The sequence below is a fragment of the Saccostrea echinata genome, unplaced genomic scaffold, assembly GCF_033153115.1.
Source record: "Saccostrea echinata isolate AGI-Se365-2 ecotype Australia unplaced genomic scaffold, CSIRO_AGI_Sech_v1 ptg000010l, whole genome shotgun sequence".
Taxonomy (NCBI): Eukaryota; Metazoa; Mollusca; class Bivalvia; order Ostreida; family Ostreidae; genus Saccostrea; species Saccostrea echinata.
This window is the reverse complement of record NW_026889759.1, coordinates 4281938-4309845: the sequence shown is the minus strand read 5'-3', so window position 1 is coordinate 4309845 and position 27908 is coordinate 4281938. Positions and strand designations below refer to the sequence as shown.

Below are 27908 nucleotides of genomic sequence, written 5' to 3'. Positions count from 1 at the left end.
GCTCTCCACCGGCAAGTGGTGGCGTCTCCATATGAGTGAAAAATTCTCGAGAGGGACGTTAAACAACATACAAACAAACCCAACTTGCTACAAAGCATCCTTTGGTAAAAAGGATTCAAGTTTTTTCAAATTAATTTAAGGGCCATATCATTTGTCAAAGGGAGATAATTAAGAAGTAGTGAAAGTTGTTGGGTTGTTTAAAAATCTTCTTCTCAAGAACTACCTGACCAGAAAAGATGAAGCTTTTGTAAAAGCTTTCTGAGATATTGTAGATCTTCCAATTTGTTTAAATCAGCCCCATGGGTAGGGTGAGGATTCAAAGTTTTACATGGGAATATATTGGAAAAATCTTTAAAAATCTTTTTCTCAAGAACAACAGAGTCAGGAAAGAGTGGGGCCACAATAAGGCATTTAAGTTTTACATCGGATTATATATATATCTTTTAAATGAAAAATCTTATTTTCAAGAACAGCTAGGCATTGATTAGTGATATAAACATATGCAAGGATCACCAGGTAGTGCAGATTCAATCAAATTTCTTCAATTCATGGCCAGAGGGGGTGGGGGGGGGGGGGAGCACAAAAGTCTAGGATGGAGCCACAATATGGGGACAGAATTTTTCATGTCAAATCTTGTGAAGAACAGCAGGGTCAAGATGAATTGGAATGAGTGTTGTGGCCCATGGCCTCTTGTTTAAATGTATTTTTTGTTCTGATTTCATTACTGAAATTATAAACATAGTTCACAGAATATGCTATGTAGACTAAGAGTTTATGACCATTTGTTTTAAAATCTCTTAGCCTCGCCATGGGTTTGCTGATGCTTTCAACTGATTTCTTTTGGTGAAATCAGTATTTAAAATCAAATTTTCTGGTGCGTATATATGTGTAGTTCAGATCCAGTTCAAAGCATATTTCTTAACAGTTAATATGTACTGTACAAAAATTGTAGGTAAATGATAAAGTCTAGGGCTGATGTGAGCAGTTATTCACAATATATATATATTAATGAGGTCTGTATCAAAAGGCTTTCTAAATAGCTCTGTCGTGTACTCATCTTGCATGTCATTCAATATTTAAACATCTATTAAGGAATGACAGAAACTATTGCAAATTTGTCTACTTAAAATAGTTTTTCTTTTCTCTATCAGTTTTGCATCAAGTACAAAACCTAAAGTTATATGACACAGAAATTTTTCAGTAATAGTTTATTTAAAGAATTTTACATCTCTTTATCTCTGCATAATTTGCTTGCATATGTGACTCTTTAATCCTTGATTTTATAAGTAGAATGAAAAGTATTACCTCCGAAAAAAAAATCTTGAAATATTTTACCTAATCCAGTTTGATATATGTTTGGCATTTACATACAAAAATATAAAAGGGTTTGTAAGACGAATTTGCATGTCAGTAGGTATATGATTAGGGTGTGTAAAATATATCTAGAAAAGTGTAAGAAGTAGGACTGATTGAAAAGATTTTGGGGGGGGGGGGGTCAGACTCACAGATAATCTGATATTGAATAGGAGAGTTGCTTCTCCTGATGGTTAAGATAAAGCAATGGGAATTTTATTAGGTGAGAGTCTTTTTGAAATTACGTAATCCCAAACTTAACTGCTTCTTTCAGCTCCCAGCGATCGCTCAGGGAGAATCTGTTTATTGTTTGTGTGTGAATTCATGCAGAAAAGTGCTTCCAACGTTTCCCAAAACCACCGTATGTACAAAAATAAAACAACCATAGGTCTCTAAGAGGAAGAAATGCAGACTGTTCTTTTTATTACAAAGACTTTAAAAACATAGCTTCTGGGAATATACAGTACATTATCAAGGCTGGTAGGAGTGGATTAAATCCTGAAGGTTAGTCAATCTGCACAGCAGGTGGGTGGTGAATATACTTGTTTATATATCAAAAGGCATTCCCAAACAGCTGTGATTCATGAGGTCAGACAGCTAGAGGGGTCAGAGGTCGTAGAGGTAGGATGGGTCACAGCAGCCTTGTTTGGAGGTGTAACAGAATCTCGGCATTCAAGATGGAGGATCATAGCTTCTTCTAAGTGTTTGGATTTTCTTTTACAAAAACTTCTGACTTTTAGGTGAGTTTTAAAAGGTGGTTGGTGAACACATGAAAACTAGTAGAACTGGTTTTTATGTGGCTGACTTTGTTGACATTTAATCTAAATATCTTTGTGATTAATGATACCAAGAACAGATGCCTGTTATATGTATATATATAAAACAAGTGTGTATATACCTATTCATGAATGAAACATATCTATGTATGTACAGAGGATCGATTATGTGTGTCTATTAGGAAGTCAGTTATTTCTCTGTTTAAATGTGCAGTGCAGTTGTTTAATAAAGCAGTTATTTGTTGCACCCCTGAGGATTTAGGAGTAATTTCACACAAAGTAAACCACAGTGTGTGTGATTTCATGATATTAATCAAGGGGCGTTTGCTTAGTGTGCCAGCCTGGGGCCCCAGCTATTTGTTATCAGAGCTATCCTTGCATCACTTTGTGTTCTGTTGCCCAGGGGGGAGATATGTGTTCATTCCACTCCAAAAAATATTTATATCGGGTCATGTGGTGTCTTTTAATGTCAGATTTTTGTGTAGTCAATGAAGTTTTTTAAAAAAAAAAGATATATTGGTTATCTTTGAGATTTGACCTACATTGGATTAATTTTCAAGATCATTCTGATTTCCAACATCTAGAAAATGATAAGAAAAATGATAAAGAAGATATATATACAGATATACCAGTATATAGATTTTTAAATCTAAAAAAAAAAATTATTTCGTATGTAAGCAGTGAACAAAGTCAAGTGATTTAATGAAATTGTTCTTAATATTATTATGATAATGGTTCATGAAAAATGCAAGTGCTTTATATTTACATTTATTTTTACTGCAGAGCAGGGTTGCCCTTTTTTAAAACAGTTAATACCTGTTAATAGCTTGAAAAATAGGATAGGTTTATTTAAAAAAAAAAAAGAGTTGTATTTACTCTATGTTCCCTAAGTGTTATTAATTTAAATCCATGTTTAAGTAAATATACAAAGTAAATCGCACTTGAATGAGTACAAGCACCTGCAGTGATCTTTTACGTGTGTCAATTGCCTACCAATAGATTTCTGTCCTCCAACAAACTAGAAAAGAATTTTAACATTTGTTGGTTTTTTACAGTGTACAGTTATTTTGTTTTCCATTGCTGGTACATGTACTTGATAAGTATTGGCCAAAACATTCACATTTGTTTTGCCTTGTACTAGAATGATGCTCTGTCATTGGATAACGGATGTCACTTCTGTGAAAGCTGTTCATCATGCTAGCTTTGTTTTCTGCTTTTTAAAGAAACTCATATTGACATTTGGAAATATTGTGATTTAGAGTTATAGAGGTTTGTTAACTGACATATGGATCATCAACAAAAACCCCCCACATATTAATACCGGTAATTAATACCGGTAATAAGTTTATTACTTATTTATTATATACAGAATTGCACCTCGCTGTCTATGAGATTGATCAATCTGATATATTTCTGTAGACAGTCACTAGCTGTTACTTAGTAACTGTTACTTAGTAAGTAACAGTATTGGTGTCTCAGAAATCACAATCTTAAGCATGATAGATTATGCTGCTGGTATTTATGGTAAAGATTACAAGATGAAATTTAAGTTCTGGAACTTGTGCCCTCTCCACTTGATATTTAGACTATCAATAAAATCTGTTTAGACACTTGCACTCCACTATCCTAGAAAGAGTATTTAGTCTCCATGTACACTATTTCTGTGAAAACTCCCATTCTTTAGTCAGAGTATTCCTGATTAAATTCTTTTTCAACTCTGTTTGAAATTTTTTAAGATGTAAAAAGTAAGAGGCATTGGTAGCTTGTCTTTTTAAATTTTCTCCTTTATTATAACACCCGTGGCTGCAGAATTGATGCTTATTTTATTCATATTATTTTTAGCATGCATGTTCATTGTTGAATGACTTTTGATTCACATCACTATGAATGGAATTTTTAAAGAGAGAATTTTCTTTGTGATGTCAATATGCCCACACAAATTTTATGCACAGCATACTGGCCATGACATGTATGAAATAACAAGTCAATTGTTCAAAAACACTCGCGGTTTACATTATGCAGTGAAACCAGTTTCCTTTGCACCAGTTCAAAACACTTAATTTACTCTCAACATTCTTCTTTGTTAAGATATTTATACAAATCAGATCAGAGAACTGGCAGTCTGCATTCAGCTGTTGGATTACTAATCTTGGTATGTGTGAGTTTGCATGTTTTTCTGATATTGTTTCATGTTGGGAAGCTGGGATTTTTTTTAATACATAGGTCAGAGTGGTCATTCACTGGTGATTAATCAACTCCAGCCCCAAACCATATTGTGTTTTTTCCTCACTAGATGGATTCTAGAGGTGTATATAGGGGAAGCTCCTGTTTTGTGGTTGGAAAAAAAAAATATGGTAAATGAATTGACAGCAGTGTATCATTTACCTAATGAAATGTGGCAATGGTCTCTCTCTCTTTCTCTCTATCTCTCTCTGTGTTTTTTGACTTTTAGTTATCTTTTAGTTTATCTTTGATTGATTGGTCTACCAAAGCATTACACCATGCAGCATTAAGCAATATATTGGGGGCAGATATAAATAGAGAGGGTGCAATTTTTTTATCAGTGGCATATTTCTCAATATGACTCACAATTATGTACACAAACTCTGTCTGTTAGAGATCAGATCCTATTGAAGAATCACCACAGCTGTTTTTTTCTGAGGTTTTGACTTGGCAGAGATTTAGCAGTTTGTCACAAGACTCATTGCTGCATTGTCCACTTGAGACAACAAGTACTGTGTGACTTTTTTGCACAAGTTTGTCTGTGGTTGCTCTGCCAATATTTTGCCAACCAGAAGTGCATTGGAGATAAATGCGGTGTTATTTTTCAGATTACATAATCTAACTGTTAATATGACATGTTGTTTTCTTTTTTAGAACGTACCATAAACAAAGATGAAGGCACTATTGACAGTGCTGTTATTGGCCATCCTTGGGGTCACCACGACTTTGGCCTTGACATGTTGTACCTGTGATGACCTTGAAGTCACTGGAACCTCTTCCTCTCCCCAGATCCTCCCCTGTCCCTTCATCATCAAGGTCAACAAATTTGCATACAAAACCAATGATCCTGAAGAATATCTTACTGGTAAGTAACTATTGTGACATCACTAAATTCGTGGAGGTTTAATTTTCGTTGCTTTGGAGGTATGAAGACAGCCACGAATTCATGTCCATCACGAATGTTATATGTTATATCATACCTACTCAGCAATTCTTCATCCACGAAATCAAATCCCCACAAACCCATAGTTTTTGCTCAAACCACAAAAATTTGACCCCACGAAAATATGTGATCTTACAGTATACATTGAACAATGCATAAAATAGATGCAATAAATTGTAGAGAGCTAAATTAAAACTTTGAAAGCAACAAATGGCTTTTGAAATAAATCTGAAGATTTGCATGTTGCACATTCAGTTTTTCAAACATGTGGTATAAGTCTTTAATGAACATAGTTTCAGTAGGCCTAGTTGTTGTAGTCATAGCTTTAATCACTCGTGGCAATCCTCTGTCAATGCTGTGTCTTAATCACACATCACACTTCACTGTGGCAGTTTTTTTGTCAGATAGGAAATAAGAAATTCTTCTTGGCAGCTCCTAAGTTGCTCAGCAGATTTGGCAAGTGATAGGCTTTCTCCTTTGATTGGCAATTACATTCTTTCTTTGTGTTTTTATGTATCAAATTCTGAGTCATATTTTTCAGAACACATTAAAATATATGTACATAAGATAAAAGAGATTTACTTGATGTCTATGAATAAAAAATAAATTTGAAATTTAAAGTGGAATTACCAGAACATGAAACTATTTTGTTAGGTAATTTGTGGGACAAATTGGATGTCTTCATATAAAGTATGACATATTAGATGATCAAACAACAAAATCTGTACATATCCTTCAATACTTGTCACTGGTGACTTTACAGCTAACATGTATTTGTTATTTAATCTCTTCAATGAATCCCTTTCTTTAAGATAACTCTAAATTATTTTTCACCATGTATATTTTAGTAACTTTGGAATCCAGAGGAGGTGGTAGATTTATTAACCAGTTCATGTTACAAGCTGTCAGCATTGATTCTATGGGCAAAGCGCTTGTAGCTAACCCTGGTGAGAATGGTTTCCGAGCTTTCACACAAATCCCAGTGGAAGGGCACACTGTCAGTACAACTAGTGACTGTGAGGTAGGTATAAAGTAAACTGGGTATTTAGCATCTTTTGGTCTGCTACTCTCCCCACAAACAAGAGCATAGCAGATAGATAACCCTTGGCTTGCAAAGATGGGTATTTATATCTTTACACGTTGTTAATATAGTAAGTGTCGGTAAACTTGCTGGAAATACACTAACTCGCTTAGTTACTACAAGGATGGTAATTGAATATATTGAAACAGAGTCTACTGAACTGAAAGAAAACGCTTTATGGACAATTATTAAAGTACAGTGGAGTAGAACTTGCTTTTGTTTATTAAATGGTATGTGTGGGCTAGCACGGCTACTTACTTAGCAGTACATCTTATATCTGGTTTGATCTTTAAATACCTTACCCTATGATTTTTGTGGTACTAGACAATTTTTTCATAATATGAACTTTGCAATGGGTTTTTACTCTAAAAGCCTCATATTTATGGTAGTAGTAAAACTGCTTTTCTAGTCTTCATAAAATGAGGTCTTCATAGTCACCTGAAGATGCTCCTCCCTCCCCACCCCACCCCCACACTTTGAGGTCTGAGAAAAGACATCACAATAACTGAAACTACTTTGAAACACATTTCAGTTCCAGGCTAATTTTGAGAAAATTAACCATTACAAATTTTCAGTGCATGTGCTTTTTTTTTTAAGTTAAAAATACAATGTAATAACATTTTTGAGAAGTTAATGGCATTGAGAATATATAAACATGCTTTTTTCACATAGTATATTTTGTATGAAACACGGTAGCCTTTCATGAAATTTACTTAGTTTTTACCCTCATGAACTTTTCTTGAGAGATATATCTTGAATGTATTGTTCCTATTGAGAATATTCAAGATTTCTGTTGCTAAAAATAAACAAGAATCATTAAGAAAATATGGTTAATTAAATAATATTTTCACTTTTACCTGATTAATATATGCTAAGGAAGAAGTATTTTAAATTCTTTGTATGTTTATAAATTGCTTACAAGCAAACTTGGATTCCACTATCCTGACTTAGTATTTTGGGTATTTTACACTAAGGGTTTAGCAGACCAAATGGCACCATATACCATAAATCTTTTCTCTTTTTTGAAAGCTGGCCTAAGAATTTGAACAAGTGCACTTTGATCATTATTTATGTGAAATTTTTTTATACAGATATGGTCATTATGGTGCATTTGGTCTTATTACCTAGGTCTTTGACTCCAAGAGTTTAGCAGACCAAGTGACTCCATGTACCATATATCTTTTCTCTTTTTTGAAAGCTGGCCTAAGAATTTGAACAAACTCTACCTTTAATAATGTGATTCTTTTATACAGATATAGTGCATATGGACTTAGTACCTAGGTCTTTCACTCCAAGAGTTAAGCAGACCAAATGGCTCCACATACCATAAATCTTTCCTCATTTTTGAAAGCTGGCCTAAGAATTTGAACAAATTAACCTTTGATCATTATGTGAAATTTTTATACAGATAAGATCATGATGATGCATATGTAGATACTTAATGAAAATGCAGACTTTGGCTGTGGTTCTCTCTCCCCCCCCCCCCCCCCCCTTTGGGAAACATCAGTCTTGTTAAGACAACTTTAGTCAATTCAATTAATTTCTTCTTCTTTTACAGGGTAAAACTGTAAAAAGTGATACAAATCTCAAATTTGACAGCAAAGCTACAAAAATCCAGTTTTCATTTGCCCCAAGACGCATACAAGGACCTATCAAATTCAGGTGAGAAACAGATAGAAGATTTTTTGATAGCAATTCCTAAAGCTAGAATTACATATCGGTAGATGATGTAGCTTATCAAATCAATACAGACATTTGACATGCTTATTAGAACTATTTGTAAAGTAACTATGTTCCATACATGTACATGTAATTATTACCCCTCCTTTCTATCAGGGCTACTTTTGTGGATGACCAGGGTAATTTCTGGCTGAGGGAAGAATCAGAACCTATTGTACAGATTGGAGGACCCTCCCTGGACCCCTCCATTGTCAGACAAAATGTAAGGTTATGACAGTGAACTAGGAGTATTTTTCAAGAAATGATAATAAAAGATACATATAGTCATGTTACTCCTGTAATACTGTAATACTGGTAGATGTTTTAATGTTAGGAGTACAATGGACCCTCATTAATCGGGACACCAATAAACTGGACACTTCACTTTCCGGATAAAATTTGTGGGGAACAATTTATATTTAGGAATACCAAATATGATTATGTAATCCAGATGCTTCATTAATCCGGACAATTTGCTTGGGAACACAAGTGACTGTGTCTGGATAAACATGGTTTGAGTGTATTTAATCTTTTCAATCTACCTATATACATGTATAGCTTTGCAGAAGGAATTTTTACATCAGAGATTTAACATATAAGCACTTGAATCAAGTATTATGCACTAATGTTTCATGACGTACAAGAAAACCTCAACATGTCAAATTGGTACATGTACATGAAGTTCATGCTTCATATTAGTGCTTTATTGAAGAAGCAGCTTTATGAAATTTTAATCTGATATATAACAGTGTATAAATAATTTGATAATGCTTCTTCAACATTGTAGACTTTATTTAATTTTCTCTGTCTTAATCTGTCTAAATAAAGTACTTTTTATTAACAACACAGGCTCTTCCTATCATTGACCCAATCCACACAGACAAGTGTGGGATTGAGAAGGGCTGTTACAGAGTTCCTGAGGGATGCTGGGAACCTTACTGTGATTACATCGCCACCTGGAGGCCACTCAGTCGAGTAGGAACCGAGTATATGATTGAGATGAGTGCTCGGGTGAATGGCATCACAGACAGACATGTCTCGCTAGCTCTGTCTGAGGATATCAGATGGGTAAGGCGTTGTTAATATTTAATGCATTGTGTTTTATTTAACATAGTTTTTTTTTTTCTTTTTTTAAAAAAGCTCAATAATAAGAGGATATAAAGTTTTTCTACCCCAGTTATGATGTTGTTCTGTGGGTGTTTGGGTAATGGATGTATACTGGAATCATCATGTCTGTCCAGACTTGTGTATATGGTGTATCTATAGATGCCAAGTCTGACGTATGAAAAGAATGCACTAAAAATTTACACTTCAGTGAATCTGGACTTGCATTATAGACTTAAGTGACTCTGGTTAAAGACAATGTATAAGTCAGTGTCTGGCTTAGCACAAGTGACATATATCAGCCAGACATACATACATGTTCAAGCACACATAGTGCTTCATTGAATTTTCTGTCTATGGAAACTGGGATGACCCAGGAGAAAGAGGATTTAGGTCATTTGTAGCTTGACTCAAGTAACATACTATGAAAACTTGCTTATTTGATGCATCTTTGGATGCTAAGCTTGGGTCATAATAGTTCTTTAAAATTATACATGTACTATGTTGACAACTGGAGTTGATAAAGTTATGTGATATGTTGATAAAGATCAAACTGAATTGTGGTATAAAAAATTAACTGGTGCATTTTTCATTGTAATGGTTGATTAATTTTTGTATTTTTCATTGTTATGGTTGATCAACTTACATATTTTTTACTGTAATGGTTGATTAACTTGTAAATTTTTCACTGTAATGGTTGGTTAACTTTTGTATTTTTCACTGTATTGGTTGATTAACTTGTGTGTTTTTCACTGTAATGGTTGATTTACTTATGTATTCTTTACTGTAATGGTTGATTTACTTATGTATTCTTTTCTGTAATGGTTCATAAACTTACGTATTCTTTACTGTGATGATTGTAGGGCGATGACCGAGTGTTTGAATGTGTCCATGAAGGAGGTACAGGATTGACTAAAGTCTACCAAGCAAAGAGCATTGACCACAGTACACAGAGGTTTAAGAACGTAAGTCTGGAGTAATCAAACCCTCTGACAAATTTTTCAACTGTTGTCATCAATAACAAAATATAGAATAAAATGAAAATATCAGTTATAACCCACTTCCGAACTTTATTTTTATGCAAAGAGTTTAGACATTTTAGACTATTTATTTGGCTTCAGAGCTTCGTTGAAATACTCATAGATTTTTTTTATCGCTGTTATTAGCCAGGGGATGGTATTGATGACTCCTGTGAGTTGTATGGGCTCAAATGTGGTGGTCAGTTTCTGGAAGGGAGGGTGAGATGTCGATTCGTGGTGCGTTCCAGTCGTACCATCAACTCTCTGCCTCTGTCAGGCTCATACCATGTTTTGATGTACAGTGGACCTGCTGAGAATAGTAAGCCAAATACAGTTCCAACTAATTTAAAAGATTCACATTAAAATCAAGTACATGCTAATATCAACTGTACATGGAAGTTGAAAAGGCAACAGAAATACATGTAATAACACAATGATTTTGCTCAGAATTTATTTACTTTATCAAGATGCTGTTAAAGATTCGCATTGTATACAGTTGTCAAATTAAAGATATCAAATGGATTTGTGTCCAATTCCTATTTTGTTGGTCCAAGGGTATAAACTGTTGTCCAGGAGTTTTACTCACATGCAATGGCAACAAATGAATGTGGCCTAGATTATTATGGGAATTTTGTTTATGGTATATAAATACACATTACATCAGTATTTTTAAAACTGAACTTTGGTGTAATGACTTGAGTAATTAATGGTGAATTGTATTTTTCAGCACTGACTGCACCACACAGATATGGCTATGGTGAATACCCAGTTGCCTCCCCTGACATGGTATCTCTGGCTGACATTTCTATCAACATGCAGGGATTCGCTCGCTATCCACTGGTCAAGGCTCATGGTCAGTTTCTGTAGAAAAAGAATGTTTGTATAACACATTATATTAAAGAAATATTCTTAAATAATTATTTTTATTGTGTTGACATTTCATTATAATGAGGAAGTTTTGAAAAAAAGCTTACATTGATACTTGATTTTAACTTTAACTTTAGAAATTGATATTTTACAGGAATATTAATGATCCTGGCCTGGTGTTTCTTTGGGACTGTTGGACTTCTGATGACAAAGTATTATAAACCTATGTGGCCAAATAAGAGGTTTTATGGGCAACGATACTGGTTTGTTGTGAGTTTTCCCCTGTTATACATCATTAATTTTAGATTTTATGTGGATTGGATGTATATATCATAAAATGTATTAATGCTGAGTGATAAGTATTTAAATACATGTACTTGTCATTGTTAATTTTTTGAAAATGCAAAAATAGATGTTATTTCCCTGCATGATAATTGTGTAAGTATTTGCACTGATCTTGCTTACGAATTTCAGGCTCACTTCAACTGTATGGCCTGGCTATTTATCTTCGTTCTGATTGCATTCATCTTAATCTTTGTGGAAGCAGGAGGATACAGCAAGGTTTGTTCAATTCACACTTCCAATAAATGATAAGAGGCTAAATTGTATTTAATCTATTCCTCCAAAGCTTACATTTGGTCCTCCTTTCTTCTTCAGGTTGATTACTTCCCTTTGGATGCCCATCCTGTTATGGGAATAATAATTTTCTGCTGTGTCATTATAAATGTAAGTACACATGGTAGATGGGGAAAAATATGTGCCCTGTAAAATGCATAGCATTACCTATTTCTTTGATTAACACAAACATATATCAGCTTTTTATACATTATAACATGTACATGTCATATAGATAAAAATTGATAAATTTTGAGTTTATATTTAATTTCAGCCAATCATAGCATTGCTCCGTCCTGCAGATGACCATGACTGTAGACCTTGTGTTAACTGGGTCCACTGGGCATTTGGAACTGTAGCCTGGTGTTTAGCTAGTAAGAGACTACAGTTTATTATTTGCTGAAATGATTAAACTATTTAGCATCTACTATCAAGTTTTATGAAAACTTAAACAAATATTTTCCACCCTGAGCACTGAATTAATATACTGCTTTTTATTTTAAAGTACCCAATATGTTTATTGGAATGAGCTTTGGGAAAGCTCATGTTCCATGGTGGGCCACTTGGATTTTGTTTATCTATATCCTCTTTCACATCATTGTGGAGATAACATTGGAAATCCATCAATGTTGTACTCACAAGAAAAACAAAGGTAAATATTTGTTTCCAAAAAAGTGTTATTCACATTAAGACTGAAGATGTTTATCAATTGTTGTAGACACAGTTCTGAAATCCTTGAGATCAAAATTGTAAACTAAGATTTATATTTTTGGAACCAAACAGAGAGACGGAAAAAGTATGAATTTCAAAAACGTGAAAATCCTAAGGCTAATATTCCAGAGCCGGAACCAGCTGTAAGTAGTTCTGAGATTTAATCATTCCTAGTGACTGGAATTTTAAGTTTGATATTTTTGTTAATTACAACTTTTCAGGATATGTTAATCTTTTTTTTCAGGGTCGTATCTTCAAGCGTAACATGTTTATAGCACATTTCATAGTGACCTGTATTGTTGCTCTTATAATGGTCATCGCCATAGCAGCAGCATAAAATCCAAAAAGAGGCTAGGGTCACCATCCGAGTCTTCCATCAAACAAATGTGGTGCAATCTCTCAAGACGAATCTCAGCCTTAAAGGATACTCATGTGGAATTCTTCTACTCTGAAAGTAGTGTCATGACGAATTTCTGAACAAAGGCGAAATTTTCATATTGATGTCAGTTAACATTTTACACTGGGAGTTTACAGGGAATAGATGTGTGAGACTGTGACAAGAGAGAAAATGTGTCTAGATGGTGTTGTGATAAATCAAAACATGCTTGGATCAAAGTGTTTGTGATATTTGTTCTATATGTTAAATGCCATGCTCTTGTCATCCCATGTAACCTGCTTACAGTTATTGATATATATATATTGTGCTTTACCGCTACTTCCATCAATAAAAACAAAGGTTGTAGTTAATAATCGAAAAATAAGTACATTGGATGCCAGTAATCAATTTATAATTTTATATATATAAATTTATAATCTGGTTACATTTAGTATTTTTAGTTGAATTGTACATGTTATTGACAATTTTTTTTAATGTAACATGAGTTATGTACTCCTAACGAAACCAGTGAAGAACTGGAAGAGATATGTACTTATTTATTGGTTTTTTAGAACTTTTAATTCCATTTCTTGTTATCCGTCAGACTGTAAATAGAGCCTTTGGTAGTGTTAACTAACTGATTTTATGGTGCATCATTTATGTAAATACTTTTTTATTTAAAAATGTGTATAAATATATAATGTAAATATATTTCATCAGCATATGCACATTTGTACATGATGAATAATGCAGGAATTTGCCATAAATCCAAAAAAAAAATATTGAACGAAGATGATTATAGATTTTTTGTCACATGATATTTTGTGTAGTCTTGTAATGTTTTTTTTTTTTTATTTTGTAGATTAATACTGATGTATATTAATGTTTAATTTGTTTTGTCAAGTAAAATAAGAATTTAGCTCGGTCAACAGGTTAATAATGAGTGACTCAGATGTGATTCATGTGTGATTCATGTAAAGCAGTCTTTGATGTAGACCACTTGACATATCTGGGACTCAGAATCATGATTCTTAGAAATAAGAAGTATGTACCCTGTACTACAGAAAGCAGTTTTTTATGTTAAGGGGGTTGTTTTAATATCATAGGGGTGTTTTATATGTCTGTCATGTAGAATAATTAATTAATTAATAATTAGGCAGGGATGATCTGTGTTAATGTGTGCAGGTTTGCAAGTGATTATGACTAATTAACAAACGTTGTTTATGCGTGATGTTACACATGTTCATGAGTATCGTTTCTATGTATTTATACTGGTATCTCGTGCATGATAGGTTGTTTTAATATTAAGAGTTTTAATCTTTATATATATACATATATATACTTAAGTATTTTGCTGAAAGTTGTTGTCATGTTCTGTGGTTTATACAGTGAATCCCTTGTTTACAGTTTTAAAGTGTATCTGATATAAATGCAGTATTTAGCATGGTATTTGGGTTGTGCACCGTGAAGAATTTTACTGTGAATAGTATTACGATCTTCTGTAAAAGCTTAAATCAATATTGCAGGTCAATTTTTTTTTAATTAATTTTTATTGACTTTAATGTTCCTGTCAGAAAAAATACTAAAAGTAAAATTTCAGAGTGAACAATTTCACTAGGTTCTGATATCATTTTTTTTCATCAAAAAGGTATATTTTACTGAACTCGGATTTAAAAATGAATAAATTGAAGTGATATATACATGTGTATTTAGCCCTTTTAGGATGAAATGTTAAGTAAAAGTCTTTCAATGTTATTTGGATGTAAGATCCCATTATATTATGCCAACAGTATACACAAATAAACCTGCTTTATATTTGTAAAAATGAGTTGGTTATTTGTTGAAATTGGAATCGCCATTGAAAACAGAATTTCATTGAAACTCAAAAAAAGAAAGTAGACTAATTTAAGGGGAAAAAATATACAATAGTAAAGAAATTAATTTACAAAAATCTTTTCCTTAAATAATTTTATTATTGTATTGATTTTGAAAGGCTTTGAGGGGGCGTTGATATGATGCTGACGTTGGTATTCATTCTGTAAATCAATTTAAATCAATTTTTCTGTGAGAAAAATCACATCAGTGAATAAAAAAAAATCTGTGACTCCCAAACTACTGGTCAATGGTTAAAGATAGAATCAATTATTTTGTTGAAATATACCAAACAATAAAACAAAGGACGAAATCGGGTACTCGGGGATAAGTCCTCTTTTTTTCTTTTTTTTTCTTTTTTTTTTTGAATCCAGATCTCCGAGGTTCATGCGATTGGGTTTTACCTTTTACAATTTTTGTTTACATTAACTTCCGGGAACAGCAAGCAGAGTTCAGCCACAGGAGGAGAAGATGATGAGCCGAGATGGCTAGGGTTTGGACAGCAATAATTTGTTCTGTGATTCTTTTGACATTAAGTATAGAAGCGAACAGAAATAATGATGTTCTTGTGGCATTTTTCCAAGGTAGGGATTTCTAACTGCTAATTCTGTTGCTGATGCTGATTTTTAGCAAAAATCACTTATTATTGCAAATGGTAAAATCTCTCCGAGTTTCTGGTCTCTTTTATAAAGATTTCTTTGAAAATACTTTTTTTTTTTTAAAAAAAAACATATATTTTAAAGGTGAATTTTTTAAATTCAAGTTTTCATTTTCAGTTTGTCCAGTCCCGTGGTTAAAATAATCTGTGTTTTAGGAAGGCCTCTCTGTTTCATTACAGTGGGAGTCTTAATAATTACGAAATCTCTTTGGATATAAACATATATACATCCCTGATAACTTGAATCTGTCTACTGTTTATAGTAGTTTAAATTATAATACACTGAATTATAACTTTAATAGAACAATAACAATAAAAACTTCATTGTATAAAAATACACATGCAGACCTCTTTCAAGCCATAATGTAAAAGAAAAGATGTGAAATTTGATGTAATTTATAATAAAGTTGTGTCAGTTGCTGTAATGTTTAAACATCATGGCTGGTTAGATACATTGTTACTATACTTGAACTGAACTAATAAACTGAACTGGATATAAATTACAATAGCTGCCAAGGATAGCAGGATCGTAGTCAAAGGCTATTTTACTTTTACAAAGGAGAAATTTTTCTTCAGAGTTTACTGTTATAGATAGAAACACCTGCCTATGATAAACTGAGAAACAGTGTACCTGTATTCATAAAAATGAGCAATTCTCATCATCATACTTCAGACATCACAAAACAACAGATAATTTCTTTTGTTGGAGCATTTTAAGAATTTGTAATATTTTTTTGTTGTTGTAAATCTATGTATGTACAAATTTTGTAAAAATAATAAAATCCTAATTAGCAATACATGTACAAATATACATGTATATTAGTAATTTTTCTCCTTTAGGATTCATTTATATAGATTTTAAAGTTCATCCTCTCATCATCTCATCACCATGCAGTGTGCAAGAATACAACTTTGCCTTCATTTGGTTATGACATTACAATCAACCGAATGATCTTCCTCCATACAGAAATAAAGAACTCGGTACACAATAAATGTGATAAATTCATTTGAAAAATTTTAAAGCAGTCCAGGCTAATGTGAGAAAATTATCCTTTCATATATTCTCAATTTATGAGTATTTGAATGAAAAATAATTTAATTAAAAGATAAATAAAAGTAATATCTTTCTATCATCAGTGTTTGAAATAACCGTGCGCCCGACCGCCCAAGACGCACAAATTTTGCAGCAGGCAAATAAATTTGCATGTATTGACGCCAGGCTGGAAGTGTTAAAATTTTCGATAATAAAAATTCATATATTTGATAAATTTCTTTCATATCAACTAATAGTATCATTAGCAAAGTGTAACAAGCAAAGAGGAAGAATTCATCAGTCTATAGATTCTGGTTTGAAGTTATGGTGACCTGGTTCAAGTCACATAATCGTTAAAAACAAATTTATCAAAGACAATTATTTTCTGGGCTAGTAGTTCTTTGGCAGGACTGGCAACTTTTACTGGCAGTCAGTCCTGCATGTCTGGCTAATTTTGCAGCGAGTTTCAAACACTGCTACCATTTTTGAAAAGTTCATGAGGGTATGAACTTTGACTTCTCAGAGGCGGATATTTCATGAAATGTTAATGCTCTTTATGGAACAGAAAGTATGCCTGTTTGAAAAGTCGTACCCACATGAACTTTTCGAAAATGAACAATTTCTTAAATACTATGGAATCATTAGATTTCATGGTGGCTCAATATTCATGGAATTCGTGGGTACCCTTCATCCACAAATTTATGCCCTCCGAGAATTTATAAACTAGGGATTCAAAGTAATTTTTCCTTTTAAAGATGTGGGTGAATATACCAAATTAAATCCCCATGAACACATAAAATTTAAGCAATCCATGAAAATTGGCTACTACAAATTTTAATGATTCCACAGTAAACTGTGTTTAGATAATTTTTTGTAAAGTTTTTGTAACATGCTTTAGTAATTCTTTCTTTAATTCATTTCAGTATGTCAGTTATTTATATTATATAGTACATCTTTTAAGTTGACAACTGGAAACTTTATATTGATTATTTTATGGGTTATGGCTATTAAAATGTAGGTGTTTTTTTTTTTTCTTAAAAATGTAGGCTGGGTTTCATCTTTATTTCACATTTGGAGAATCTTGATTTCATAGTTAGTTTTATGTACTTAGAATAATCATTGTTCTTGGGGGCCCAATGTTTGTTGGTCACCTTTACCCACAAATTTACCTGTTACATCCCCATGAACCGTAATTTTGTCAACATGTAGGTTCATTGATTCTTCTGTAAATACATGTATGGGTTATCCATTGAATTATGTCCCCACAAACAAGTAAAATGTTCATTGCCCTTGAAGATTAATCCCCACGAATTAAAATTATTACACATTATTTGTTTATTTTAGGAGGCTGTGGCAATGATTCTGTTTGCCAGCATGTTTGTGTAGACATAGACAATGGGTATTTCTGTAAATGCCACCCAGGATATACCATTAACAAAGATGGGATTTCATGTTCAGGCAAGTTTTTACGATTGAACTGGAATTCTGTAAATACATGTATAAAGAAGAGACTGGATGGTAGAGCACATACAAGAAACATCCTAGACTTTGCAATTCTGAAATAATCAAATGTGATTGAAGTACCATTTGTTTCTTTCTTGAAAAAAATACCACCATGCTAGCAATGCCAAATTGCAGAAAAATTGCATGTCCCATATTTCCATCATTAAAGAGAGGGAGAAAGAGACAGAGAGAGAGAGAGATTTGCCCTGACAAGAGGTTAGTGTGACAAGCACTGTTAGGAGCTATAGCCATGGATTATTGATTCCAATGTAATGGTGATCTCTGTCTGCCCCTGGCTTGGAGGAACTTTTCATGGTCCTTAATTATCCCCACGTTTGCCAGCTGCCTACTGGAGAGTGATTGAACCATTATCGGTTTTCCTGAGATGCAGAATTCTTTGTTTCCACAGTTGTCTTCAAACAATCATCATTAATTCCCATATGTTTGGAAGCAAGCAATGGAGATTTTTGATAATTGAATTTTCTGAGGATCTATTGTTATTGTAGATTGTAAAGATCAACAATCATTGCTCATAAAGAGAGTGCGAAGAGTTATAAACATAAGAAGGAAAGCATCAACACAGTTAAATATATTCCCATTGTTTTATGTGATATGTTTTGATGCTAATGCATATTTACTAGGGGAATCAGATAGCAAATGCAGATAAAAAATCCATTACATGCAGGTTTTATTGTCAGATGGTTCAAAGTATGGAAACAGAACTGATTTAGCTAATTTGTTAGTGAAATGAATATTTTATCAGACAGTAATGCACATTCACAAGTTAATGGTAGAATAATGTCAGAAAACTCTTAGGACTTCAGTCAGTACAGACAATAAATATTGGATTGCTGCATGTCTGTAGATTTAATTCCACCATTATTTTAATGGTAGAATATTAGCCTGAATAACCTGTTCAGAATATTTCTAAAACTTTGTTACAAAATTCTGATAAAAAAAATAATATACTCTTATTATAAATTTAACAGCGTTTAAACTGATATTCTAATGTAATTTTTTTGTAAAACACATTTTGATTGGCTAATACACTGATGTTTGAGGCAGTAAAACGAGCATTAACGAGAATGAAAGCTTTTCATTGTGACGTCATAATAGAGCGACGCAAAAACACAATGCTCCATGACATCCAAAACTCAACAAAAACATCAAACAAAATGCTTTATATTGCATTACAATGGGAATAACTATCGTTTAATTTGGTATTTACGATCGTTAATACTGATTTAACGGTTGCAAACATCCGTTTTACCGGCGACGCACAAGCGGAGCAGGTAAAACTCAGTTTGTGACTGTTAAATCAGCATTAACGGTCGCAAATACCAAATAAAAAGATAGTTATTCCCTAAGTAAACTGGAGCAGATACATTTGTATATATGCACGTACATGTATATATTTTGGAAATTTGTATTGATTCTTTGCAAATAAATAATATGCATATTCATGTTTGTTATGAAATGCATTTAAATTTCTTGACAAACATGAAAATACACATTATTTATTTATAGAATTGTACTTGCAAATCTAGACTTTCTAATTTTTCTGTCTCTGCATACTTGACTTGTTTTGATCACTTAATATTTAGTATGTAACATGTACAGTAAAATTTCTATTTTCTTATTAAGGATCTCCATTCGGTAATGCTGTTCATCCCAAAAATACCCAGTTGTCTTCCAGTGTTGTCCAGAATCATTCCCTGGGGAGTGTACAGGAAGAGATCAGTGTACAGAATTCATTCCATGGTGAAACAAATGACAACATTGTACTGGGGCCTTCCCCCCTCGTGATGTTTCCAACCTGTGTGGGGAAAGTTTGTAAAAACTTTGCTAGATGTTCCATACAAGATTCACAAGCTAAATGTTATTGTCCACTAGGATATACTGGAAAATTATGTGACACAGGTAATATTTCTTTAGAGATTAATTATCTCCCTTTATTTCTTTAAGGGAAAGATTTATTATTTCCATGATGTGTATATTTCCTAGTGTTCTAAGTATAAGATTCCGGTAATTTTTATGCCCCCCCTTTAATCGGAGGTTTAGGTATATATAGTTTTTGGTCTATCTGTTAATTTGTTTGTCTATTTGTTCATTTTGACCTATTGACCTTGACCTTGGAGTTTTACCTAATATTGAAAAACTTTTTCCTTTACTATGAGCTGTCAAACAGGGGCATCAGTGTTTCAAAAATACATCTTGTTTCTTAGTAGAATAAAAAAAATAATCAATTCAGATATATTTTAACTTTTACTGTGTCTTTTTTCAATGTCAGAGGAATATTGTAATGAAGATAATTATTATTAATTTTTTTTTTCTTTTACAAATAAAACACAAAAAAAAAATTTCCAGAATACCTACAGATCTTTAAAAAAAGAACTATTCTATGGAAAAAAATCAGTTTTCCTTTTTAAGGAGAATTAGATAGTAGGTATTAGGTTTAGATTCTGAAATACAGGAATGTTATCAAAATGTTCTTTCCTTAAAGACAGATCTAGTGATTGATTCAGAGTGGCTGTTTTGTTCTTTCATCCATTGTTAAAATAATATAATATTTCTATATCTTCATTCATGAATAAAAAAATCATTTCAGAAGCATTTCATGTTGTTCAAATTCTGATCCCCAAACATTTTTTTTTTACAGTTATTACATTTATTAATTTTTCTTTCACAATTAGAATTTTTCCATTTTAATGAAATTATTAAGACAATATACATATATTATATTAATTATTATACATAATACCTACAGAGAGAATTGTGAAGTACCCCCAGTTCATGGGGGATAGCTTCCTGACTTTGCCCCCCATCACCAGTGGATACAGAGATATTGAGATCTCTGTCGAGTTTAAGCCAGCCTCAGATTCTGGACTCCTGTTGTTCTCCTCCGAGCATTCTCAAGCCAAAGGCGACTTTTTCTCTCTTGTTCTTGTCAATGGTTTTGTAGAGTTCAGGTTGGTTTGACGATTATTTTCATTAAAGATAGAGTTTTAAATACAGTAAAACAAGCTTATAACGAAGTGCCAGGGACGGACAATTTTGCTTTGTTGTAAAGTTTAACGTAATTCGTTACATCCATTATGTTCGCAATATATTTTAAAGCCAGGGGAATGAAAATCCCTTCGCTGTAAGCGTCAATTCATTATAAGCATGTTCACCATAAGCGCGTTTTACTGTATTATGCAATGTAACAGTACATATATTCTAGGGGGAATTTGTCAGCTGATAATTTATTTTCATGTTGTTTGGTATATTTATACTTAAATTGGGTGAAATCTAGGTATACTGTAGATCGTCAAATTTTCTCAACAACTTTATTTTTGCGAGATAGTTATTGGGTATTAAAAATCGAGACAAAATTTAACGAATTTTGAGAATTATTTTATATAATTTTCATAATACAGATATACATGAGAAAGAAATTTTCACGAGTGGAAGGTCTTGTTTACTTACATGAAAATAAAGTTCTTGCAAATAAAAAGTGATTTACAGTATCTTATATACAGTGCTTTGCTCAAAACAGGGAAGGGCTTTTCTGCAAGATTATGAAAAAGACAAGGGAAACAATAAGTTTTTATATAGACTGCTGAAAGGGAACTAGTAAGTACATGCTCTCACTGTTAAAAGGTTTGACTGTGGAACTGGTCCTGCTGTAATAAGGAGCCCAAACCATGTGAAGATTGGTCAGTGGAATCAGGTCAAGGCCAAGAGGTCAGAGAGCCAGGGCTGGCTATGGATGAATGGACATGGACCTGTTTCTGGATTCTCACAGGTAAATATGGAATTGTTCATTTTTTGATTTTTTTTTTTTCTTGATTTTTCAAAGATTAGTGAAAGAATTATTCAAACTTTAACGTTACATGCACTAAAAAAGTACATTAAGTAAAGTAAAAGTACATTAATAAAGAATTAAAAAAAACATAATTTTTGAAGAAATAAAAATCAGAGAATCAACAATGTTTTGAGATGTACTTATTCCTGAAACTGTAGGGATCATACACAAGAATTACACTGAGGACAAGCTTGTATGTAGGAGGATACCAGAACATTTCCCCAATACGGAGCAGAGTTAATATGTGGAGTGGATTCCGTGGGTGTGTACAGAGTCTGGTCATTAACCAGTGGCAGTATGACTTCAGAAAATCAGTACGGGGGGAGCCAAAGATTGCAATAAATAACGGAAGGTCAGCCCTGGTGACAGATGTTATGGGTAAACTAGGGGATGCAATAGATGGACAGAATATAGGTATCCCCATCAGTTAGGAGCAATCTGTTATACAGGTGACTCTCGATGGCTCGAACTCCGATCTCTCAAAGTTCTCGATCTCTCGAAGTGAACCTCCGGTCCCGTTTTTTCCCTCTATATAACTAAGCAAATTTACTTCCAATCTCTCGAACTCCCTATCTCTCGAAGTTCTCTATCTCTCGAACCAAGACATGGGTCCCGTTACACACATTTCATTATTTTTTACTCTCTATCTCTCGAAGTTTTGATTGCTTGTGTGTACACGCCAATCAAGCGTAAAATTAATGCAGCTTGGACTTACCTGGATAACAGTGAACGCCTGGGGCTGGCATGGAGGTGTTAATTGGGTGTTTACATAGATGACACTATACCTGTGAGCATCCGAGTGTTGATAAAATAATTAATTGGTTATAATTGGTAAATTATAAATTGCTTCACAACTTATTTTGACTTGACAGCGAGAAGAAAATTTTTAGAAAATAATTAAAGAAGCGTGTCATTAATTTTAGATTATGAAGTTTAATTAGAGTGTACATAATTCCAGTATGACAAACATTGCACAAGAAATCCTATCTCAAGAATTAATACCGATTTAATACGAGAAATCTGGTAAAGGACCCGATCAAGCCCAGGGGGTAGCCACACCGACGATTGCTATTCAGATTTTATGTAATCATGAAATGAGAACAAATAAATATTTAAACTTAAAGAGATCGTTTTATTTCTTCAAAATACGATCATTGTTGTTGAAATCAAGTGAATTACCTGTAAAATATGAATGAAAATGTGCAATGATATTATCAACATATACTTACGGTATTTATAAACGTAGAACAATGATGATCGGAACTGAAAATTCAGGATTTTATTCACTTTCTATCTCTCGAACCCTTCGATCTCTCGAACTTTTCTTGCGGTCCCTTGAACTTCGAGAGATCGAGAGTCACCTGTATATGTTCCAGTTCACAAAATAATGTTAAAATGGCTAAAAAAAAATGGCAGAGCAAATATTTCTTTGCTGAATTTAAGTGTATGATTTAGCTTCTACATTGTTAAGTTTTGAATCTCTCTTTATCATCAGAGGACTGCAGTAAAAATGTGTGTGATGATAATGTGTGCCATAATGGAGGAACCTGTAAGATTATTTCACCTGATCAGTATGTCTGTTTGTGCCCCTTGGGTTTCTATGGACCAGATTGTATCCAGAGTAGGTTAAGATTTGATTCACATAAATAAAAATATACTTATTGTACAAAGTAAACTTGCATGTAATTGGTGCATGATGGTGAAAATAAACATTGTTCCTGAACAGGTGGAAAAGTACAAGTTCCTGAGTTCAAAGGTCACTCAGTGCTCCAGTACCAAGGTCTTGGTAGGAACAGTCTGTCCTACACTGAGATAGAGATGATAATAAAACCTACAGTGTCAGAGGGAGTGATGCTTTACAATGGTTACACAAACAACAGACAAGGGGACTACATCTCTGTTTTGATGCGTCAGGGATATGTAGAATTCCAGTTTGATCTGGGCACTGGACCAGCTTTTATAAGGTTTGTTTAACTTTACAAGTGATTTCTATTTCTATTGTATTTCATAGTAAACAGTTTTCAAATATTTTTTTGAGATTAACATGTTAACCACTACACTACACAAGCGAATAAGAGTTGTGCCCCTTTTTGCATTGCTGATTATGTCGAAAGCAAAGAAAAAAAAGTTTAATTCCATTAAAGTAAGTTTTATGTTTTGCTTCCAAAGTATGGCCCAAAAATTACATTTCTAAATTATGCTGATGTTAAACCTATTGCATAATAAACTTTAACTTTGAATTTAGGAGTTCAAAGCCACTGAGTCTGAAAAAGTGGCACAGAGTGAAAGTCTCCAGAACTGGCCTACAGGGTGTGTTGGAAGTTGACAACCAGAGTCCAGTACAGGGGCTGTCTAAAGGAGCTTTCACACAGCTTACTCTGTTACAGCCACTATTCATTGGGGGTCATCCAAATTTTGACATCACCTCCAAGTATCTCAATATGTCTACATCATTTAAAGGATGTATTCAAAAGGTTATAAAGAAAATTTACAAGACTTCAAGCATGCATTACCATCTTCACAGTGGGATTTTGGCTAACATATTTAAGCTTTGCTTTTAAAATGAATGCATATTTTAATTTTTCTAGACATTGATATTTATTGATTTTTTCTTGTAGTTTATTATAAATGACCGTCCTGTTGACCTTGTTGAAGAGGCTGCTGAAGGTTATAATGTGGAGCCATGTTCCCACCCCTGTAATACAAAGCCTTGCCAGAATTCTGGACTTTGTGTTCCTAAATTAGGGCTTTATGGCTGCTCATGTCCTATTGGATTCACAGACTCTCACTGTGAAAGGAGTAAGTAAATATTAAATAAAAGATAAAAATCCTTATAAAGGAGCAAGTACATTGAACACAGCCAGTGGGAAGGGGGGGGGGGGGAGCAAGTATACCAGCATGTTATACAAAATAGATAGATGGTAGGTAGAAATAGATACTAAAGTCACCTTTATCATTTGTTCCAGATTATGTTCTAGATTTCTCATGTTCTAGATTATGTTCTAGATTTTTTTTCTATTGATTATCTAGTTCTTGTTACAGATCTCACCATTTTTACAGCAAAGTTCAGAGGTTCAGGATTCCTGTCTTACGATGATAAAGATATCAGGAAAAGGTACAAAATCACTTACCAAAGAGCAGTTCAGTACACCTAAGCTGCACAAAGTCTCTTTTTTAAATTAAAAAAAAAATTGCCAATTCACAAGGCATTTAAGGTTCATAATCCATATTATCACTCATGTATAATTTTGCTTTAACGCTAATGATTTTCCAAAAGAGATTTAATTTATAATTTTTGATTTATAGATTTTTAATTTACAATTTCAGCATACCATTTAGTGCAAAGTTAGAAACAAAATAATGGCCTTTAAATGTCCATTTTACAAAGAAATAATAGATATTTATCCCAGTGAGAGTTATCTATCTTATCAGGGGGGTCGGTGAACCTTAAAAGTTTTTCTTTTTCTTGTAGAGTGTCTGGGAGGAAATCCAACATACATTTGAAAATCCGTGGACACTCTCTTGATGGTCTTCTCTTCTGGACTAGCAAGACCCTCCCTGTCAAACAGGAGGGAGAAGATTTCCTTGCCCTGGGGTTCAGAAATGGCTCTCTCCTGTTCCATTACAATCTTGGTTTTGGGAGAGCTCTCATTTCTTATAACAGGACTTTGTTATCTGATGGAAAATGGCACTCAATCAAAGTACAAAGGTACTGAAGTAATGTTTGAATATTAGTGAGGAAGTTCACCTACATAATTAAGATTCTCTATAACATGTCTGAAATTACTTGAGGTATTTATTTCATAAGAAGCAGTTGGGTATTAATTTCATAAGAGGCATCTGTGCAGTTCAGCAACCTTGCTGTGAATACTTTCCTAGCATCAGTATTATTGATTATCATGAAGCCTTAATATTAGAAACTCATCATTTCCAATGAGCATGACCTTGTTGTTGATTTTTTTTTATTCTATTACATGTAAATGAAAAAGCTTGTTATAAGTTCATAATATTGTACATGTATATTATACATGTACACTTTTATACTTCTAGCTGTCAATTAAAAGTTGCATTGATAAAATTATGATAATCATAATCAAATACCAGTAATTGAATTGTTTCTTAGTAGCATAAAAACAGTTAAGAGAAACATTCTCTTGAAGGGTAGTGTTTAGTGAGTTTGATGATCACATTAAAAAGAAGGTTACGTCAATGAACATTTTTAGAAGTTGTCTATCCAGTATTTGAAATACTCTAACCTCTCAAATAAACTACGTACAAACTGTAGACACAGATACATGTACCAAATAATCATGCAGTATCTACTATGACCAATCCAAGTGATGCATGAATATTTATACCATTCACAAAATAACTTAAATTGCGCAGTCATTGTTTTTTATTTTTTCACAATTTGATGGAGAGACTTAGTGTACCACAGAAGTAATAGTGTAGTCCTAGAATCTAGAGAACTAAAGCCTACAGTAGCTGGTACACTTTTTCTACTTAAAGGACCCAGTTCCTGTATACTATTTACTCAAGCAAGGAAGGATAATTTTAGAACAATTCTAATTTTAGAATTCTAATTTTAATTTTTTTGAATATCACATCTAATAATGTATTGGTAATCCTTTCAGGAATGGGCAGCATGGTTCTTTGATAGTTGATGACACACATGTCGTAAAGGGAAAATCTCCTGGCAGATTTAATGATCTGAATATCAATGGTCCTGTTTATATAGGTAAGACTAACATACAGATTTTGGAATTTACAATTTGTTTGAGGTATTTAATTAAATAATCAAATATCTTTCTTTGTTTGTTAGTAATGGAATTAACGGTTGCAGCTATTGTAGAAAAAAGTAACATAATATGCAGGTTATGTATATTTCCTGGAATGGCTTATGCAAGTTATGAATTTTCGCTGCAACAGCTGCTATAATAATTCCAATACTAATGAACAAAGAAAGTATTTCATTGGTTATATTTATGTCTGTATAAATAATCATATAAAGTACCTTGTTTAAATAAAATGTGATTGTTGTAGGTGGAATGCCAGATGTTTCCTATAACACCATGAGTTTGTACGAGACGGGATTTGTTGGATGCATACGAGATGTGATCTTATCCAATGACTTCCCCGTAAAGCTAATGGAATCAGCTACAGAGGGGCAGAGAATCAGTCAATGTGCAGGGTACTAGTCAAGATCGGGAAAAAAGTCCATGATGTTAAGAGTAATTCATAGTTCTTTGGCCTGTCACAACAATTATCTAGAGAAATACTCAGCAAGAGAAACTGAATTCAATTCAAAAATCAAAGTTTCCATTGCATCAACTGTTTTAATGAAGAGGTATTTGATCATTATTGTAAACTTAATGTATGTTTATACAGAATCATTGAATGAACCATCACAATTTTGGATGGACCTGTATTTATATAGCCGTATTGTAATGAGATTCACATTTAGCGTCTTACACGCTGTTACTAATGCACTAATTCATGATCACCTGTAAATGTGATATCTCATAAACTGTGTATAAATGTAATATTCAGACATCATTTTATCATATTGATAGTCCTTAAAAGCCATGACCTTCAGATTTGCTTAATTTTAAATGGCCTTGAATATTTTAATTGATGGAAAGGACATTTTAGCAGAAAAAAATAGAATTTTTAGTGGACAATTCGTGAACATTTTACCAGAAGTTTGTAGGGCAATTTAAAGGAATTTTGAAGTAGGATGTGGACATTTTAGCAGATAGTTAAGTAAAATAAATGAACAGTAAAACTTGGTTATAAAGAACTCTGTTATAAGGAAATCTTGGTTATAACAAATTTCTAATGAATCCCCTTGTCGACTTTCTGCTGTTCCATATACAGATATAAAGAATATCAGTTATAATGAAGTAAAATTGGAGGTTCCAGGGACTTCCTTATAACAGAGTTTTACTGTATACATCTTCCATTACCCAGGCAAAGTCTTTTGCCCCTGCTGACCAACAAGGATGTGGAAGTAGAATTTTGAGCAAGGTGATGTTCATTAAAATACAATTAATGTCTAAAACACCAGTACTGTTTGACACAATGTTTACATTATTTATATTTTGAGTTTTGTTCAAGTGAAGAGTTTTTAGCTCACCTGAGCTTTTCTGATCAAAATTTGTCTGTCATTGTCATCATTGTTATCTTTTCACATTTTCATCTTCTCCAG

General features: G+C 33.1%; 1 protein-coding gene across 1 annotated transcript; it reads left to right on the top strand.

Annotated features, from left to right (window-relative positions):
* Nucleotides 1-4972: 4972 nt before the first annotated feature.
* On the top strand, nucleotides 4973-26913 carry LOC133184200 (pikachurin-like). Its single transcript, XM_061319133.1, has 25 exons — nucleotides 4973-5217; nucleotides 6144-6316; nucleotides 7935-8038; nucleotides 8213-8318; nucleotides 8945-9163; nucleotides 10063-10164; nucleotides 10366-10537; nucleotides 10946-11071; nucleotides 11240-11355; nucleotides 11560-11646; nucleotides 11743-11811; nucleotides 11975-12074; nucleotides 12206-12352; nucleotides 19498-19773; nucleotides 20621-20822; nucleotides 21496-21640; nucleotides 21859-22114; nucleotides 23196-23321; nucleotides 23427-23664; nucleotides 23946-24174; nucleotides 24319-24499; nucleotides 24743-24815; nucleotides 25173-25409; nucleotides 26335-26438; nucleotides 26744-26913. Exons 1-25 carry the CDS (start codon nucleotides 5025-5027, stop codon nucleotides 26896-26898), a joined length of 3936 nt encoding a protein of 1311 aa, XP_061175117.1. The 5' UTR covers nucleotides 4973-5024; the 3' UTR covers nucleotides 26899-26913.
* The last annotated feature ends 995 nt before the right edge of the window (nucleotides 26914-27908 follow it).

Excerpts from the sequence above, each read along its gene's own strand:
- LOC133184200 (XM_061319133.1), top strand. The coding sequence starts at position 5,025 with ATGAAGGCACTATTGACAGTGCTGTTATTGGCCATCCTTGGGGTCACC. Across the intron at positions 6,317-7,934 it reads GTACAACTAGTGACTGTGAG|GGTAAAACTGTAAAAAGTGA; the intron begins GTAGGTATAAAG and ends CTTCTTTTACAG. Across the intron at positions 11,356-11,559 it reads GGCAACGATACTGGTTTGTT|GCTCACTTCAACTGTATGGC; the intron begins GTGAGTTTTCCC and ends TACGAATTTCAG.